This window comes from Emydura macquarii, unplaced genomic scaffold (genome assembly GCF_026122565.2).
Source record: "Emydura macquarii macquarii isolate MOO-44397 ecotype Brisbane River unplaced genomic scaffold, CSIRO-AGI_Emac_v2 contig_1483, whole genome shotgun sequence".
NCBI lineage: Eukaryota > Metazoa > Chordata > Testudines > Chelidae > Emydura > Emydura macquarii.
Window position 1 is genome coordinate 5,029,371 of NW_027131620.1, and position 18,029 is coordinate 5,047,399.

Genomic DNA, 18,029 nt, shown 5'->3' on the forward strand with positions numbered 1-18,029 from the left:
CTTTCTCCGCAAGGTCTGCATAATCCGCATTGTTGCATTGTGAATCAGAGCCAGTCTGCCAGAACTGGCTTGGCAGCTTTTTCTCCCCGGTCTACCTCTTCCCACCGGCAGGGACCAGCACCCAACTGCAGCTTTCTCAGGGCAACCGGTGCAGCTGCATATGACTAAACGAGGCTGCCGGGCTGTAACTGCTCAGAGAGGGCTGGCCGCAAACCAGCAATTCCAGTGTGTGAAACGTTTTGAGGGCTGGGAATTTGTTTTCATTCTGATGAGGAACGAAACTGAGACCTTGCAAAAGTTTCCACAGCTTCACCATCCTGGTGGTTTAGACACTGGCCTGGGATGTGCTCGACTCAGATTCACGTCTTTGCTCTGACTCTAATCTGGGTCTTCCATGTCTCAGGTAAAGATCCTGACCCCTAAGCTAATGAGGCAGTCTCATCTTCCTGACGAAAACAGTCAAAACTGATGTGCTTCCACAGCAGAACTCGGTGTAGCTTGTAAGCGTGTCTCTCGCACCAACAGAAGTTGATCCAGTAAAAGATATACCCTCATCCACCTCGTGCCTCATGCTTCTACAAGGCATTTCTCTTGAGGAAATGGCTTTTTTCAATAGAAATTTTGGCCAAGAGATTTCGGCCAGCCCTACACTGAAGAGTCTTTGTCTAGGGGAGCCGTCTCCTCACTTGACCCGCTGGAAATACTTGCAGGCTGCTACATCCCCTCTCCACTTAATTGTCATTTTGATACACTTTACGTTTTCAAGCCAGCACTGACTGACTAAACGGCTACCACCAGGGGTCTGCTTTTCAGAAGGGTTAAGCCAAAACAGTTTGAGTTAATGTTGCACAGGACCCTCCAACAACTATTTTACAAAGATCCACTCACACACCATTATTTCTTCACATTAACCGCTGACTTTCCCTCTTCTACAGTCACAAGCTTTCAGCAATGCGGGACCTGCTTCTGAAGTGGGGACCCTTTGATGGGAATACATGCTTGTGAGAGACAGCAGCAGCAATCACTTGAGAGGCCTAGGACTCAAACCACAGAAGAACTTTCAGTGCATGCAGCGGTCCCTTGCGTTAGTAGCAAAAATTGCTGCCTGCCCTAAACGTCTTTTCATCTGAACAGAGACAGAGCTTCAGCTGTTGAGCTTGGGAATGGGGGATATCTTGCTTGTGATGGGAAGGGGGAAAAACAAGCTGTTTTTTATTTTTTAAACTATCCCTCATATGAAAACAATCTGTCAGCATGGTTGGCATATACCCTTAGGGTTTGTTCCCCTCCTGTTTTTACTGGGATCCAATACATAAAGACTGGAGAGGGGGAGAAGGGCTGCTTCAGAAGCAAACTTGCTATTTCCCCAGAAGCTCAGTTAGGGAGATACTTTCCCCAACTTGCGTTCCAAGCCAGCTTTTCTAGAGAAAAGTATGGAGCTGCTAAAAAGAAGGGAGGTGGAGAGAATAGGAAACAAGGGTGCAGTATCTTCCCTGAGCGCTCTTGACAGATTCAGGTTGTTGTATGATTGGCAGGGTTGAAACATGCCAATTAAACCACAAACATTGACTAAAAATGGAAGGAAATGCGGCATGAAAAGGCAGCCCCCAAAAGGAGGGAGAAGCTCTCCTTGCACATGAACCCAGTGATTTCCTTTTCTCTCTCTCGCACATAAAGTTTTCATCTTTAATAATGTGGCATGTGCCTTTCTAGAGTGGTAGCCAAGAAGTTCTTCCAACAGCCTATCCTTAATGCACTGTTCTATTGAAACAGGATGACGCTGCAGTCACGATCTCTCCTATAATTAAACAAAAGCTCCAGCAATGCTTTCTCCTTGCAAGAGCAGGAGCTTTACATTTGAGGCCAAAAGGCCAGAGATAAGAGAATATTCTCTCCGAAGCTCACAAAGACCACTCCAAAAGCAGTCGGCCAGTGTTTTGGCTGCTGAAGGGAGAGATAAGAAGTTTTGCACATTGCTCTCATTCCTACATTGGAAAAATCTGTCCACCATGTGCAGACACCTTCACTTAATCCTTCCATTGATTTCAATGGGAGTTTTGACCCAGGAAGGCTTTCAGGATTTGGCCCTGTCAATTCATTTGTGCTGGTTCAAGAAGTAGTTAGATGGGGCCAGCATTGCACCCAGAGAGCCCACGTTGGACGACGGGTGATGCGGCCTGGGCAGATGGTCCACCTGGTTTTTGTTGATTAATACTTATGGCACATGAGTGACTAGAGGCATCTATCAGGACTGCACTCCATTGAGCACACGCGTGCGCACACATGCCATCCCTGCCACAAAAAGCTTGCAGTCGGAGACTGGTGGTAATACAGTGGGTGGGAGGAAAAAAAGAGGTACAATCAAGTACTGGCATCCTTCTCACACCGTCAAACTTTGCTTCAGGACCCAGACAAGGCTCCACCAGCCCTGTCCGGCCTGGGCCAGTCTTTGCTCGTAATGGAAAGGTAAATGGTTTTATTGTTCAGCCATTAGGTGGCACTGTGTAAATTACCTTATTTAAGCTAACCTCAGCCAGACCTGAATAAAGGATCTTATGATGAGCACACCCCACGTCTGTCAGTAAGATCTGTAGCCAGTCTATAGCTGGTTCAGAAGTACATGACACTGCATATCCCAAGTCCCATAAGTTTTTCCCGAAGTGCTGTTTGATGGAGGGAGGGATCCTAGTTGTCCCCTTTTATGTATTGCTGCAGCTGTCCAGTGGCACATCTGCCATGGCAGATGCTCTGACTTCAACACATGTCCAGATATTTTCCTGGAGCCATCATTAAACGGCTGATTTCTTAGGCACGACAGAGATGGGACTTGAATGAGGTGAGAGGGTAATGGACTTGCAGGTCAGTTCAGGAAAGGAGTTCCTCGTCTAAGGGGCAGCACGAAGAGATGTGGAGAGGACTCCCTGGCAAAGCTGAGGAGGGGAGGATGAGAAGTGATGAGCAGGTCCCGGCTACTTGGGAGATGCAGTTAGAGAAGGGCTGATGGGGGATCCACTCTGCTAAACAGACACAGTGCCAGTATGATATGACTGGCTCAGAAGCAGAGGACTAAGAGTACTTGAAATCTACCGTACAGATATTCAGGGTGCCCAAACAGGCACTCATGCATGGCAATACTGTGCATACATGCCATTGGTTTGTAGTATTAATGGGGCGAGTGTGACTCAAAGTGTCTTAGAACCACAAATTGGGAGTCAGTCCTGAAACTGGCTGACAAGGTGCTGGGCTGCATATCCTGCTAGAGAGAGACCTAAACAAACCCCTCTCATCCAGTAACCTCCAAACTTTGTGGACATATGGATCTTGAGGGGTTCTTTGTAGCTGGTGCCCATCCCTAGAACATGCTGAATAAACTTGTAATGGACCTGAGCTCAGTGCTCGGGGCCCGTTTCTGATGTTTATCTGGAACAAGAGTTCATTTTAGGTGCAGAAGCCACCCTTCATTAGGCGCTATGTCTGAAAGTAAATAAGGTCACGGTGAAGCCCTGCTTAAGAACATTTCAGTCAGTACCTCTTTCCCCAGGATACCCATCTTTGCCTGGCTGTCCTTCGATACCATCTTCTCCTCTTTCTCCTCTAATGCCAGAAGTACCTGGAAGACCTGGTGGTCCAGATTTTCCTGGTTTGAGTGTGTCCTCCCATACGGGAACTGGCTTCCTTGTATTTTCATGGATGAATGTGTCAAATTTCAACACGTGAGCTGAGAAGGCAAATCAGAAAATAAACTGCCTTATCTACCACTCCAGAGGAGATGCTTAGATGAGCAAAAGGCCTCAGGCCAGACCCTTAGCTGACATGAATTTACCCTTTGTATATAAAATAAAGGGTCCAAAAGCTTTTTGCCCACCCTTTTACCTGGCTCAGGAAAGGTTCTGTAAGTTCTTCCAACCAAAGAAATACAGTTGAAGTCTGTCAAAAGTAGAGATATAGTGGGGCCAGGGCCAGCATGTAGGTTGAGAGATAATAGTGCTAACAAATCTCTCAAAAATATTGACTGCATCTATACATAACACCTCCACCTTTCCCCCCCTGCCGAACCCCCCAAAGCCTCTTCTGGTTCTGTGACAACTTCAGACCCAAGGACTCAGATCAGAAACCATCACCAAACCCTTGAAACCTGAAGGAGTTTAGAAGTGAGATCCTTGTTTTGGTCCCTTTTTTAATTTTGCATATACAGTTCTGTTGCCACAAGTCATATATTTGATTTACATAAGTTACAGGGAACACAATATGCCTTAAAAGTGCAATGTACCTATCATCAGAGCAGGAAAAGGGAGGTCTGGATTTGAAAAAAGTACTACTAGGAAACTTCATTGAATTTGCAAAACCATATCCAAGGGTGGTTTAGATTCACTTCTGTTTTGTCTGAACCCCAAAGCTGGGGGGGAGGGGGGAGTAGGGTGTTAGACAAGTGAAAGTGGTTTCACTTTTAGCTCATACCTATTTTACATAGATGTGAGTCAAACTATGGAAACTTTTGATATTGCAAACCCCACATCGGTATGAGTGTTGCAGTCTGATTTTATTCAAGCCACCAACGTTCTAAATAAAAATCACCAGCTACTATGAAGTTGTCAGTCCAAACTGCAGAAGTCATGAATTGAAGAGGAAGACTCTGTTGAATCATGATCTTGGTATCTGACTGTGTAAAAACACTAACTTGATCTCTCTGTGCATCAGTCACCCCAGGAAATTTTGCTGACAACTCTTCATCCCAGGAAAAGCAAAACACGCAGTTCCTGGTGCAGTCATTGGTCATTGCACTTGGTCCAGGCTGCAGCATCTGAGCTGAGCTTTCCAAGTCAGACAAATCACAAAAACAAAAGTCTTGTTCTTCTCTGCTGTAGAAACTGTGGGATCAATTAAAGGAAAACTGCAGTGGTTTCTCCTAAAAGAATAAAGTTTTAATCCAAGCCTTTTCCTCTACTTGAAATAAATATTTCACAGGTCTTTCTGCTAATACAATCTGGGGAAAAAAAGTTCAGTTTGAAGGCCTGCCTGAAAGGAGAACCCTCACTTTAATGCTCAGCACCTCACAGGATCAGACTCTTTAGGTCTCATCCAAAGCCCACTGAAGTCAAGGGAAGGCCGCTGGCCAATGGATTTTGGATCAGGTTCTTCATGAAACTTCAAAGTACCTTAGAAGCACTATTCCCCAAAGAGACATGTGATACTCACTCTGAATCATCTGTTCACAAGCTTGACTAACCAGCTGGTAAATTGTGGCCAGGGATTGTGGTTCACCCTGAAGTAAAATTTAAAACAACTAAATACATTTGAAATGAAGTGGATAAAATGTTAAGTTTTCTGACGGCACCAAAAGCTTGCGCTACCGCGATATTCATCCCCATGAGATGTCTCTATTTATTTATCAACGGGCTTTGAAGAAATCAAATCTTAATTGATAAATATCAATGTTGGTTTTCCCTGCACCCATAAATGGATTAAATAAATTTCCATCATTAATAAATGAAATTCACCACAATTGGAGTATATTTGTCTATATGTAGCTTGAAGGCTGATAAGTGTGTCTAGCATATGTCAGTATTCAGTGATGCTTATAATTAATATGATCAAGTATTACAATTTTATACCTTTTTTTCTGAATCTTTAATGAATGAATCTTGACTCCTACAGTCATTACATGCTGAATAAAGAACACTCGCTTTGAGTTTTTTCTTAAAGTTTTTGGAAAACAGGATATAAGCTACTTGGAAATAAGCATTGATACTACCCATTAAAATTCATAACTTTATGAAAATAGAACCCTTCCAAGCCTCTTTATAAAACATTCATCAGTGGCTGGTTCTATTGCGATCGATGTGCAATCTTACACAATTAAATAAAAACTGGGCACAAGGCCCAGGAAAAAACAGCAATCACATCACAAAAAAAGTTCAAAGAAGGAAGAGCTGGCGAAAAAAGGAGGTGATAAAATGAACAAGCAGATACCAGCTTCAACTAGAGAAGTCTTGCACTCAATCTCTAAGGGTATGTCCATATGTGCATCACCTACAGGCTCGAGTTTTGCCAGTTCTCATGTGTAATTTACTGACTGACTGATTGCATGCTGGTAGAAGAGCTGTGTGGATTCTCTGGCACCTGGTGCTATCTAGCAGTAGGCAGGCCAAAAAACCAAGGGTCAAAACCAGCTAAGTCAATGGGACATAGGCTCCTAAAGCCCAGATCCTAAAAAGTGCCTAACTCCCATTGAAATCAAGGGAAGGTAGGTGCCCAAATACCTTTGAAGGTCTGTGGCTAAGTCACCCTTGAAAATGGGACTCAGGCACTTTTGAAAATTTTAGGCAGAGTTGCAATGGGAAAACTCCCCCTCCATATATAAGACCAGCTCTTCCGCTGGTATAAATCCCCTGATTCCAATGGAGCTGCAGTTATTAACTGTAGCTGAGGATCTGACCCACAACATTTTGTTCTGAGTTAGTCATAATATTATGCAATATATTTTTTTAGAAAAATCCTTCGCGGGAGTCAAGTTGTTGGTGGGCTTTTTTCCCCCCTACTGCTTCTGAGACTAAGCCTGTTGCAAAATGATGTCTGATTCCTAGGGAACAATCATTCAGGTGACTGGAAAGCTAAGAAGCAACTGGTAAATTAGGTGGTTCAGCACTGAAATGGCTTTATCATGTCACTGTCACTTGGACAGTTGTTCTGCCCTTTCAATGCTGCACTCGTTAGCTGTACTGCACGGTATAAAGAACTCCAAGGAGAAAAACTCACTTTCTCTCCCCTTTCCCCCTTTGGACCAGGCAGACCCTGTTGAGAAAATAAAGCAAAAATAAACACTTAATCTGGAAGGTGAAAAATAGAAAGTAAAAAGGTCAATTTAATAAAAGCTGGCACTATTACAGTACTTTGCTGTTGTGATTCTCAGTAGAACAGCTAGCGGTATGCACATTTCATATAGAAACATTGGCAGGCCAATTCCAAATTAAGGTCTACATTTTCAGTGGACCTGTTTAGGAGTTCCTTCCAAAACGGGAGGAATCTCAGCCATTTGCTTGGACAAATCCTCACAAGGACAAGGGCCAGGCATGCCATGAACAGCTAGCCCTGAGTATACTCCAACACGTTTGCCAGCCAAGTCTTTGATGAATAGCCAGAGAGCCTTCCAACAAAAGAAATGAATCTTAACTGCAGCCCTCAGATCTATACACATTCGAGCTTTGAGGAATTTCAGATGAAGAGAGGAATCTTGCAAAGGCAGCTCATTTCTATTTAGAACTTCTTTAGATCCCATGCTCTTGTCAGGCACTCCTGGAGCGCCACAACACGCAGGAGGAGCGGGGAACTTACAGTGGGTCCGACATCACCCGGAGGTCCTCGCTCCCCGCTACTGCCTCGGGAACCTGTTATTCCTTGGAAACCCTGCGGAGATTAAATGTGAGATGCAGCTACAGAGAAGGCCAATCAGTTGCATGCTTTCTTCTTCTGCTACTTGAGGCTGACATCTGCCTACGGCTCCAAGGGCACCAGCAGAATTAGTTTAGAGGGCTCAGGTAAGGGCACTGTGCCCTTAAGGTTTGTGTCAGTGCATCATCCAACCATGAATACGATCTTAAGAGTCTATCATGCATGAGTCATGTTCACATCATTTCCTATTACTGTCTCAATTATGGTCAGGAGAGTGGATGTGAGTTGTGCCCACCACCTGCAGTGTGGTTTTTAGCCTTCAGTTTTTAGTTCTTTCACTCTACATTCAGATTATTTTAGTCTTAGCTCAGAGCACATCCTTTTCTTTGGACACTTCATGCCTCTTTTTTAGAGTTGCGCTTCCCTCCAATGTGGAACTGCATCAATAATGAAGAATTGTTTAAAGTAATAAAAAAACCCTCCATGTTCTAGACATCTCCCTCTGCTCCCCAGGTGTGTTTCTGCAGTTGCCAGAATTGCATAGGGAAAAGGAGTGCATTATTTGCTATATATATTTTTGCAATTTTTCACTCACTGGATTCCAGTCAATAACAACTGGCCGCTCTTGTGGGGGCTATGGGGAAATGAGATGGAGGTTTCAATGCAGTTCCTAGTGGACAGAGTGGCATCATCACTGCACAAACGCTGTTCGGGTGGCTCAGGCTGGGACTCAGTGAACCTGGGTTCAAGTCCCATGTCTGCCATGTAGCGCCTGTAGTTTGGAAGTAGCTCAATGAGCCTCTCTGTGCCTCCGGTCCTTATCTGTAAGGTGGGGATTGAATACTTCACCCCCGCCAAAGGTGTTGTGAAGTACTCAACGCTAACATGATTGGAGCCATATAAGCCATATAGACTCTCAGGGCTGTCCTTGGCAAAACTGACGCTAGGTACTTGTGCTTGGGAACAACTCACATCCCACTGGTGGTGAGTGCAGAGATCTTGCTGGGCATCATGCCCAGCGCTAGCTAGTGACTTCAGTCTAGCATCCCTATAAAATGCCTTAAACTCATCCACCATCTAAGAAAGAGGAACAGTAGCCAACTGGACCACCTAAGCCTCTGGCAAAGTGCATGTCCCTCTAGAGGCTGCTCCACTAGATAAGTCTACTATTGCTACCAGCTACTGGAGTTACTCCTTAAATGGAAGTGGTAGCGGTCTCTGCTGCAGTGCTGAAAGACCCAGGTTCTAACCCTGTGATGAGCCAGGCCAAGGGCGGTGACAGTGGCTCCAGTGGAAAATGCAGCAAGTCAGCAGGAAAGTGAGTTAATGCTGATGACAAGCTTTATACTGACATTTAGCGCAAGCTCTTACCCTGGGTCCTGGTGGCCCCGGAGGCCCCGCTGTGCCTTCCAGTCCTCTCACCCCCTGCAAACCCAACAGTGTGTTAACAAGAGGGTCCACACAGCACTGGTGAGAGCTGAGGGCGCAGTGATGTGGTGCCTTACCCCAAAGGCCAGGGCTTACAAACTGAACATAAAATCTGCCAAACGCACAAGAACGTTGGCAACTGCTCAGCCATAGAAATTTAGCTGAAGAATTTTCTGGCCAAATTTGAGATGTCTGGATCATCAGTTCACCCATTCCTACCACCACAGGTTTGCCCTGGGCTAGCAATATCAGCCGCAGGGTGGAGAGCAGAGAAAACTGTGAATGCTGCCTGTCGACAGCGCAACATCCATGCTTGCTCCAAGACGCTATGAGAAGAATAGGACCCCCAGAGCTCTTTGCTAGGTAAAGTGTCAGGTGGGACGTACCCAGGGAGCAAATCTCTACTCCACAGTCTCAAGCCAGTTCCTCCCGTCCCCCCATACACTCTGACATGCACTTTACAGGAAGTGGTGCAGAGACAGTATGGCCAAAGTTTTCAAACTTGAGTGACTAAAAGTTAGGTACCCAAGGCCGTATTTATGCAGCTAAAAATGGGCCAATTTTCAGAGGTGCTAAGGAATCTCAGTTTCTCCCATGCACATCAGGACGTGTGGGTGCTAAGCATTTCTTGCCAATCAGGCCACAATAGAAGGCTAGGTGCCTATGTTTGAAAATCTGGGTCTGCGTGGTTTACCTTGGCACCCTGAATGCCATCTCTGCCTGGACTTCCCTGGGCACCAGGAATGCCCTGTAAAACAGAATAGCTGGTTAAGTCTGGCATCCAGCAATTACATCCCACATCGTATTTTTAAGGGTAGAAACGGAGGTGACCACCAAAGAGGACAAACGAGCACAGCTGAACAAAAACAGAAAGAGCGTTAAAAACATCCATGACATTCCATTTGCAACTTGCTCTATTTCCAGGTGTATGAACTGAACTCTCCCCCATTCACCATCAAGGTCAGGCTCCTCTTCTGACTCCTCCCCTCTGTCTTACATTGAAACAGCACCTTCCATAGCAGGAAGCCCCAAAAGCATTTTTCAGGCCCAGCTGGGTTTCCTGCCTCTTCTGCAGTGTGGATACTTAGGACGTGGTAGAGAAGCCAGGCTGCTGGCTTCTACTCCCAGCTCTGCCATCGCTTTACTGTTTGTCCATGGCCCAGTCTATGCCCCTGGGAAATACTTGCGGGACTTGCACGGTTGGCGAGAGGCTGAATTGATTAAATGTGTCCCAAGCTCCCATGCAAGCTCGGATACGAGTGCACAGTCGCAGCGCAAGGTATTGCTGCAGGAGTCCTGCGGGGAGGAGCTGTGCTTTCAAAGTGGAGATGGATTTTCAATCATGAAAGCTAACTCCTTGGATTTCAAATTCTGCTTCCAATGTTCAGCAGGGAAATAGGTAGATCTTTGAGTCAAAGGAGCGACGGGGTTTATATTACCTGCATGCCTGGGCTTCCAGTGTCTCCCTTCTCCCCTTTAATCCCTGGTGGTCCCTGGAATCAAAACGTAACAAGAGTTACCTGTATTCTGCACCACCTCGTAAGCTGGGGGGGCAGTCTATCTGTCCATGGCCACTCATCACTAATGGACAGTTCAGCCGGACCACGACGCCAGTGACGCCTCCCTCCCTTTGAAGTGATTTGTGCCCATCTGGATCCTTGCACACCTTCATTCCTGACTATTGTGCCTGGCATTTGCATGCCAGTAGGAGCACGTGTGTATAAACACATGCATGCAGTATACCTCCACCCCGTTGCTTCTCTAACCATGACGACTGTGCTGCTGAAATTTCAATGCTCTGTTTGGCTCCTCAAGAACTATACTAGGGATCAGCTAGCCCCTCTGACCAGTTTTTAAACCACAATGATTCAATTTAGGGCCTTATCAACATTAGAAAAACCAGCCATCCCTGTAACAGCAACCGTGCAGCTGGTAGTAATAGCATTGGAAGCAGCGGTGTAGTTAGGGCTCCCGTGTTTTGATCACCACATCCCTGTAATAAACAAAACCAGACCCCCCAGGCAGATGTATCCTTAACTCAAAGTGCAAGAGAGAGAAAAAAACAACGGGAGAGATCACGTACCACTGGACCCTGCACAGTGATTCCTTGGGAGCCTGGTGACCCTTGTTGTCCACCAGGACCCTCTGGTCCGACTTGTCCAGGAGGACCTGGCTCACCCTAAAGCCAGTCAAAGAAATGAAACCGAATGTGGGGAGGAACACCAGCAACTTCCACATGCATTGACTGCACCGTACGATCTGTGTCAGCACAAAACCGCCACTGGAGGCAAAAGGAAAAGGCCAGGGCTGGAAACGCCCAGTATCTTCAGCCGTACAGCCCTTGCCTTTCCAGTGCAAGGTTTTGATCCAGCTTCCAGCATAGTCAACAGCAAAACTCCCACTGGTTCCCAGGGAGGCAGGAGCAGCCCTGCCTTGCAGCAAATCATTCTAGTAACTGGAACTGGTCAGAAATGGGGCGGCGGGGGGGGGGAGGGGGGGATGAGAAGCTCTGCAAAGACTTAGCTGCAAACGGTTTCCATTTTTCCATGTCTTTTTCTGACCAACTCTATCAGTGATGCTGGTTTCTGTGCCGTTAGTTTGAAAAAGGAAAGTGGTGGGGTTTTCCCCTCGCTCCTCTACTGGCTTCTCTGAATCATGCTTTAGTGGGTAACACTTAGCAAGCACGCTAATTTGCAAACGCTCTGGGTGTGGATTTCAATGCCTTCCCCGCCTGCCAAATTCAGCTCCAGCATTTTGTTTTGTGCTTGTCACTCCTTTGTAGCTGTTTCTGTGGCTCTCCCGGTACTTCACACCTTTCACAAGCACGCCAAGGAGCCCGATCAAATTGGCCATGAATGGGCAGGGAGAGCACGAGCCGCACAAAACGGCGATGGACATTTTCACACGGAGGAGCCAGGTTGCTTTCTTAGAAAGAAGCCTGGCGGGTACATGTCACTAATCAACACACCTAGGCGTCAGAGAATCTTGGAGCAGGGATCATGTCTTAATCTATATTGCACAGCCCTGAGCACCTGCTTAGTGCTTCAATAATCATTTACTTGTCTGTTCAATTACACAGATTTTCATTGTTCTGTTTCTAAAATCTATGGCCCCTGCCCATAGTAGTCAGAAGGCTCAATCCTCAAACATTCACTAGGGATGAATTCAGACCTGGGTAAGTGAATGCAAATCCATTGAAGTTAGTGGAGTTGCACTTGGTCACCCCAGGTCTGCAGACATTTATAGCTGCCTGAAGGAAAATCAGATTCCTAGCATTTACTCACCTTCGGCCCTGGCTCACCTTGTTCCCCTTGTGGTCCTCTTCTCCCAGGACTACCCTGCCAAAGTAGGACAGAGCACAAGATTATCTTGTTATTCATATTAAGAAGTGTGTGTACTGCGGTATTGCTTAGGAATCCGAGGGAGGGGCCGAGGCCCCATTTGTCGGGATTCCCTCTGAGACCTCTTTCCACTCAGTGTCCCAAGAACTCAGTGCGACTCCAGACCTGGTCACTCAGGTGTCTTTATGTGGCATGTAGCAGGGCTACACTGATCTGATCAGGCTCAAATGCAGGGGAGATGGATGCAGGGTACATCACAGCTCCAAAGTTACACAGAAACCCTCTCCCTTTCTTTACATTACACATCTCATTGCTTCTGTTACATTGCACACATATTTTTGGCGTGGCTTGGTTACTCTGCAAGAACCAACCGCTGTGCGGCATGCGATCTCCATGTTCAATCCTCTTCTTCACTCCCTCTCTGCATTCCTACCTTACTTGCTCATCGTTATCTTGTTTGTAGTGAACGGTTCCCTGAATGTCCTCCCTTTTATCTCAGCCAGTCCAGACATTCTGTCTTTTTAGCCTAATGATCAGTTTATTTCCCAATTCTATCTTTCAAGAAATGAGACCTCCTTTTATGTGTCAATCACTCATGTCAGGCCAGGCCTCAGCTACACCATCGTGCTAGGCATCGAACACACACACACAATAAAAAGATGCTCCCTGCCCCAAAGCGCTTGTCAGAGGCGGCTACAACAAAGAGAGCAGGAAGCAAAAAGGTAACAGTGAGATACTAGCCAGTATGGAAAAGCAGTGGTCACTGCACACCGGCTGCCGGGCCATCCGTCATAGCAGGCTTCTAAGGAGGGAGATTTGAAAAAAGGACAATGCGGTGGCCTTGTGGATGCTTATTTGGGAGTTTTTTCCAAGCATGAGGAGCAGCATGGGAGAAAGCCTGAGGTTGCTTGGTTTTTGTAAATGTAACAACGGGGTGATGAAGGCGACATCAGGGGCTGTGGGGTTTGACTAGTTGTAGTTTTGCACTTCCATGGAAAATATAGGAGGGAAGCAACTCTTTTGCTCCATCTGTTCATTCAGTAGCCTGGTCGGCTCTGCAAATGGCAATGTTAACACAAAGCAAAGAGTTCATATTTCATGATCCCCCCCCCAAGACTGGCTCTGGGGGCAGATCCAAATTAGGACTTCACCAAATTTTGCAAGGGCTCAGATCTGGCGTTCCAGTTCAGCCCCATCTCTAGCTCACACTCAGCTCAGCCCCCAAAGGGAACTGCAACTGTGAAAGCTCTCACCTTGGCCGTGAGTGGATGCGGAAAGCTCCTCTCACGCTCCCTGCCTTTCCCCCCTACGGCCCCCGGTAGGCTGCCATAAATACATTTTGAGTGAGCTGAACAGTAACAAGCCGGTAAAAGTCACATCCCCTATGGCAAGCTCCCCTTTGGTCAGTGGTGTAAGAGAGATCAGAATCAGACCCCCTGTATTTTAGCATATTCCATAAAAAGGAAAGGTATTAAATGGGAACATGGAAATGCAAAGAAAGCATTTCAATAGGGCACTGAGATTACACACTCATTTCTCAAAGTGCTTCTCCCGGAGTGATGCTGATTAATCTCTATTCCAGCCACTTGCAGAAAGATGTGGATGGAACAGGCATACTCAAGAGCACACACTCTATTGTACATAATCTCCAGCTGAACACGTTCACAGCGGGGAAAGGCACTGTATCCAGTGAGACCTGGTTTATCTGCGCATCTGCATAACCACTGGATTGAAGAGGAAACTAATCTTCTAGCATGTACAGGTGATGAATGAACTTTTGACATCTTAATCTGACGGTTTCTGTTCTTGAATCTAAACAGCAATGGATTTGGATTAAGCAAGTATGCCTAGAGAGCTTTGCTAGAGGTTGTTTATGGGGTACCCAAGAGGGGTCTATCCCTGCTCAAAAGGAGCTCACGAAGGAAGAGTGGATGTGAATGCGATCTCTTTGCTCGCTATTCTCATCTGGAATAACTTGAGACACGTTTTGTCCCTGTCACAAATCGGTCAGGATTTCATGTTGCATGAAGCATGTGTGTCATAACTGTATTTCCAGAGAGAACAACCAGAGTTTCTGAGAGCCACAATCAACATGCACTCCTCCTTGCGTGGGCTTGTGCACTGCACAGACTGGACAGAGGATTTGCCGAAGACATCCATACAAGGCTTCCTTTTCTCTATCTTAAATCTTTATTGAACCCACCCCAAGTAAGGCTGGAGCAAAGGTTTCCATGCCATGCCTTTTGCATTTAAAGTTTTCATAGAGGGTTTCAGAGCTTCCTCTCTAACAGATCTGTACAGACAAACAAAAAGGGAATCCAGCCCACCTCTCATAAGAGGATTAGTACGGTAATGCTCTCTCTGCCCCCAGGTGTCACTGTCGTCTTGCCAGATAACTGTTTTCACTCTGGCAGTAGGTGAGAAAAATCAAAAGAAAGGCCAGCCCAGGTTAAGATGGCCACGGTGGGAGACACAACATCTGCAGCTGTTATCTTATTCAGCATTATAAAAATACAAATCCCCATGCCAAGATGGGCTTGGATCACAATGCCAGCTCCATGCACTCTTTGCTTTGTTGGTATATGATATCTGGATCAATACGCTTTGGCTTCATCCCACCTCTGATATTAATTGGGAAATTCAGGATGGAAATCTGGGCTGCCAACTCCAGCATTTACTTGCTGTTCAGAACCAAGAGAAGAGAAACCCAGCTTGCCAAGTCAAAGTCACTGGGTCTGAGTTTTGAGCAGAGAAGGGCTGCCACATCCTTTAATCAGTTACAAGATCTCAGAAGAGATGATAAATCTAGAGACACATTTCACTGCTTACACTCATTTCTCTATGGTGTTTCCCTTTTCTCCCTCTGTCCAGTGTCTGCCTAGACAATGAACTCATGGCAGGGACCCTCTCCTTTGCACATGGCTGTGACATGCCATGAGGGTGCTAGACAAGACATGGTTTTATAAACATTTCTAGGAACAAATGTGAAAAGACAAACTTACAGGGGGCCCTGGAGGACCGGGTAGGCCTGGGATACCTGAAGTGCAGGTGCAGGAAGGAGTCAAGGTAGGGCAGGTCTCTTCATTTCTCTGAAAGAACAAAAAAGAACAAAAGAACATACAGGCTGGCATTAATGGCTGTGCAGCGAGAGTGAAATGGATTATGGGTAACACTTTCAAAAATTAAATACCGTTTTCATGACTCAGGCACCTAAGGTCTCATTGAAAGTTAATGGTATTTAGCCTCCTAAGTCCCTTCTGAACATGGGACTTAGGCACTGCTGAAAATTTCACCTCATCATGCTAGTACTTAGCCAGACTACATTTCCCATGATGCACCATGATCTCCCCTCTTGGTGATATGAGGCAGTGCAGCATGGGAGTCCAAGGACCATGGTGCATTATGGGTGAAAGTCCAGCTGAGGCACTATATCCAAATGTAAATATTTTGGTTTTCTTCTGAAGTATTTCAGTTTTGAGCTGAAAACCAAAATGTTTTTGGATTTTGAGCACTCCTTCTTTTCAGTGAAAATCAAAATTTTCTGCAGATGGTTTGTGTGGAAAATTATGTTTAATTGAAAGACCCAATTTTCCATCAAAAAACAATTTTAAAAGGAAAATTTTCAACCAGCCCTACATTTTATAGCCACTGAAATTTACAATCAATCCACTCCTTACTATATCTTTGCCCACAAAACAAACCACCTCTCAGTTCAGTCGGAATGAGTCTGTGCGCGCAAGAGAGGCCCAGGATTGGAATGGAAGAGCAGTGGGATGTGATAACTATCGCTGACAAATTCAGGATTTCCAGTTCACGGGAAAATTTGGAATATCAAAAGTTCCCAGAAACTGGAAATCCCAAGAAAACTGTGTTTCAGAAACGCACACAGGGCATTTCCAAAACAAAATACACGGGCCAGAAACTGACATTCTTCTCAGTTAAATGTCAGTTTCAGGCAACATCTGCTGAGGGTTCCCTGCAGACTATCCCAGGCCAGGGACCATAGAGCTTTCAGACTCCTGGGCCAGCTGGTTCCCAAAGCTATTTTCACCAATCATTTGGGGTCTGATGAACTGACATTTTCTGATAAAGCTTCGTCGCATCAGAACATTTCTGACCCGTTCTAGTCATAATTCAGCAGTGAGGGGCAGGGGCAGAGGTGTGTGGCTGTCAGCGCTGGCGCAGTAGGTGTGATTCAAGTCAGGAATGACCTACACTGGTGGAGATGTGTCAGAGAAGCTCTCTTGCTGGCTGAAGCCAACAGGCATTTTGCGCTTAACTTCACTGGGAACAGACTCACTTGGCTTTAGCTCTAGCTACTTTTATCAGTTTCTCAGGCAAAATAAAAGTTCTCCTCCTAACCCTACCAAAATTCTATGCAAAGTGTCATTTCCTTGTATGTCCCATCTTCTGCCACATTCCCCAGTCTCATCACAATCAGCCCAGAATTCACTCGTGTCTTACCATTGCAGGGAGATCACAGCATCTATCTTCCTCTGCCCATAAGCCACTACATACGATTTGTAAAGACTGCAGCTGGAACTGTGGAGCAAACAGAATTAGAGGGGTCCTGAGCAGGGTTACAAAGGTGGGGTGGCTGTGCAACCTGCCATTTACATGGCCAGGCATAATTATTCCCTTACCCTCTGCTGAAGAAGAGAGGCCCCCAATGAGAATTCAGGTGTAGAAAATAAAGGATAGGCCTTCACTGATTTTTTTTTTTTAATGTAGTGCTTCCAGGTGTCCCGAAGTACAGCAATGAGGCAGGCTAATGCACCCGTTGTTGTATGTTCCCAATAACAGCTCACGCCAAGGCTTGTTAAGATGCCAATGGGAATAATATCTCATCCTACTGCAGACCTACTACAGAGTGGTCTGGAAAGAAGTTGTGTGAGTTCTTGACCACTTCTGGCTGCAGCAGGATGTAAAAATAACCTTATGTAAGAGACCGATCATGAGCTTTCTTCCCCCCCTTCCCACCAAGGGGGGCACATTCATTCAGAGGCAGTTGTACAAACTGCAGGCACAAGGCAATGGATACGTGATTTAGAAGGGGAAGCTGGTCATTGAATTGGATAGCAAGTCTCAAGGCCTCCGAGGCCAGAGCCTTGAAGAGAACTCTATAAGCAGATCCATGCTAACAAAACCTCAGTTTCTGATTTACACAGAGTTCAGCACCAAGTCGCTCCCGAGGCCCCAGGTAATTGGCTTCAACATGAGCCAAAATGTAAAAAGACAACTTTGCTCTGCTGCCACTCAAAGAAAGTGGTAGAGGAAGAAAAGAAGCAGCTATTCCTGGGAGATGCATCATCCCCCTCCAAATAAATCCTCTGCCCTCCTCCTCCTGTCCCTGGTCTGCCATATCTTTCCATTCTGAGTAGCAAAAGAGCAAATGCAGCATGAGGAAGAAAAAGGGGGAGAGAGATTTAAAAAACACATTTTAAAAAAATGCCATTTTTACCAAATCCAGACTCCCCCCCCCCCCATGCATTTAATGATGATGAGTGAGTGAGTGAGTGAGTGGTGCGACGGGGGAGTGTGATGTGCAGTATAGGGATATAAAATGGGCCCCATAGATCAAATAGCACTTAGATGTCTTAAATAAAGCTCAATGATAAGCAATAATGAGGTACTCTGTCTTCTTAAGGGTAGCAGAGCTGCAGAAGACATGAAGCTTTGTTAGGCTTGAAGCATGATGGAAGTAGAGAAGGTCATTAGTAGCTCTTCAATTACTGGATCCAGCTAGCTAAGCTACTAAAAGAAAAATCTGCAGAGGAGAGAGGCTATTTTCCTCCAAGGCAGAGATCTGACAGGGCTGTTGACAGTCTATACCACTACAGTATATCTTTGGCAAATAAAGTAAGAGCTGCT

At 45.8% G+C, this 18,029-nt stretch overlaps 1 protein-coding gene across 1 annotated transcript in view; it reads right to left on the minus strand.

Moving 5' to 3' along the window:
• COL20A1 (collagen type XX alpha 1 chain) overlaps window positions 1-18,029 on the minus strand; it is an 84,171-nt gene that overhangs the window by 2,415 nt on the left and 63,727 nt on the right. The window contains exons 27-37 of the mRNA XM_067554092.1: window positions 16,623-16,700; window positions 15,161-15,247; window positions 12,102-12,155; window positions 10,901-10,996; window positions 10,257-10,310; window positions 9,512-9,565; window positions 8,761-8,814; window positions 7,333-7,404; window positions 6,757-6,792; window positions 5,197-5,263; window positions 3,530-3,718 (exon numbers count right to left, since the gene is read on the minus strand). Coding sequence (XP_067410193.1) covers window positions 3,530-3,718; window positions 5,197-5,263; window positions 6,757-6,792; window positions 7,333-7,404; window positions 8,761-8,814; window positions 9,512-9,565; window positions 10,257-10,310; window positions 10,901-10,996; window positions 12,102-12,155; window positions 15,161-15,247; window positions 16,623-16,700 — 841 coding nt within the window. The remainder of the gene's footprint in view (window positions 1-3,529; window positions 3,719-5,196; window positions 5,264-6,756; window positions 6,793-7,332; window positions 7,405-8,760; window positions 8,815-9,511; window positions 9,566-10,256; window positions 10,311-10,900; window positions 10,997-12,101; window positions 12,156-15,160; window positions 15,248-16,622; window positions 16,701-18,029) is intronic.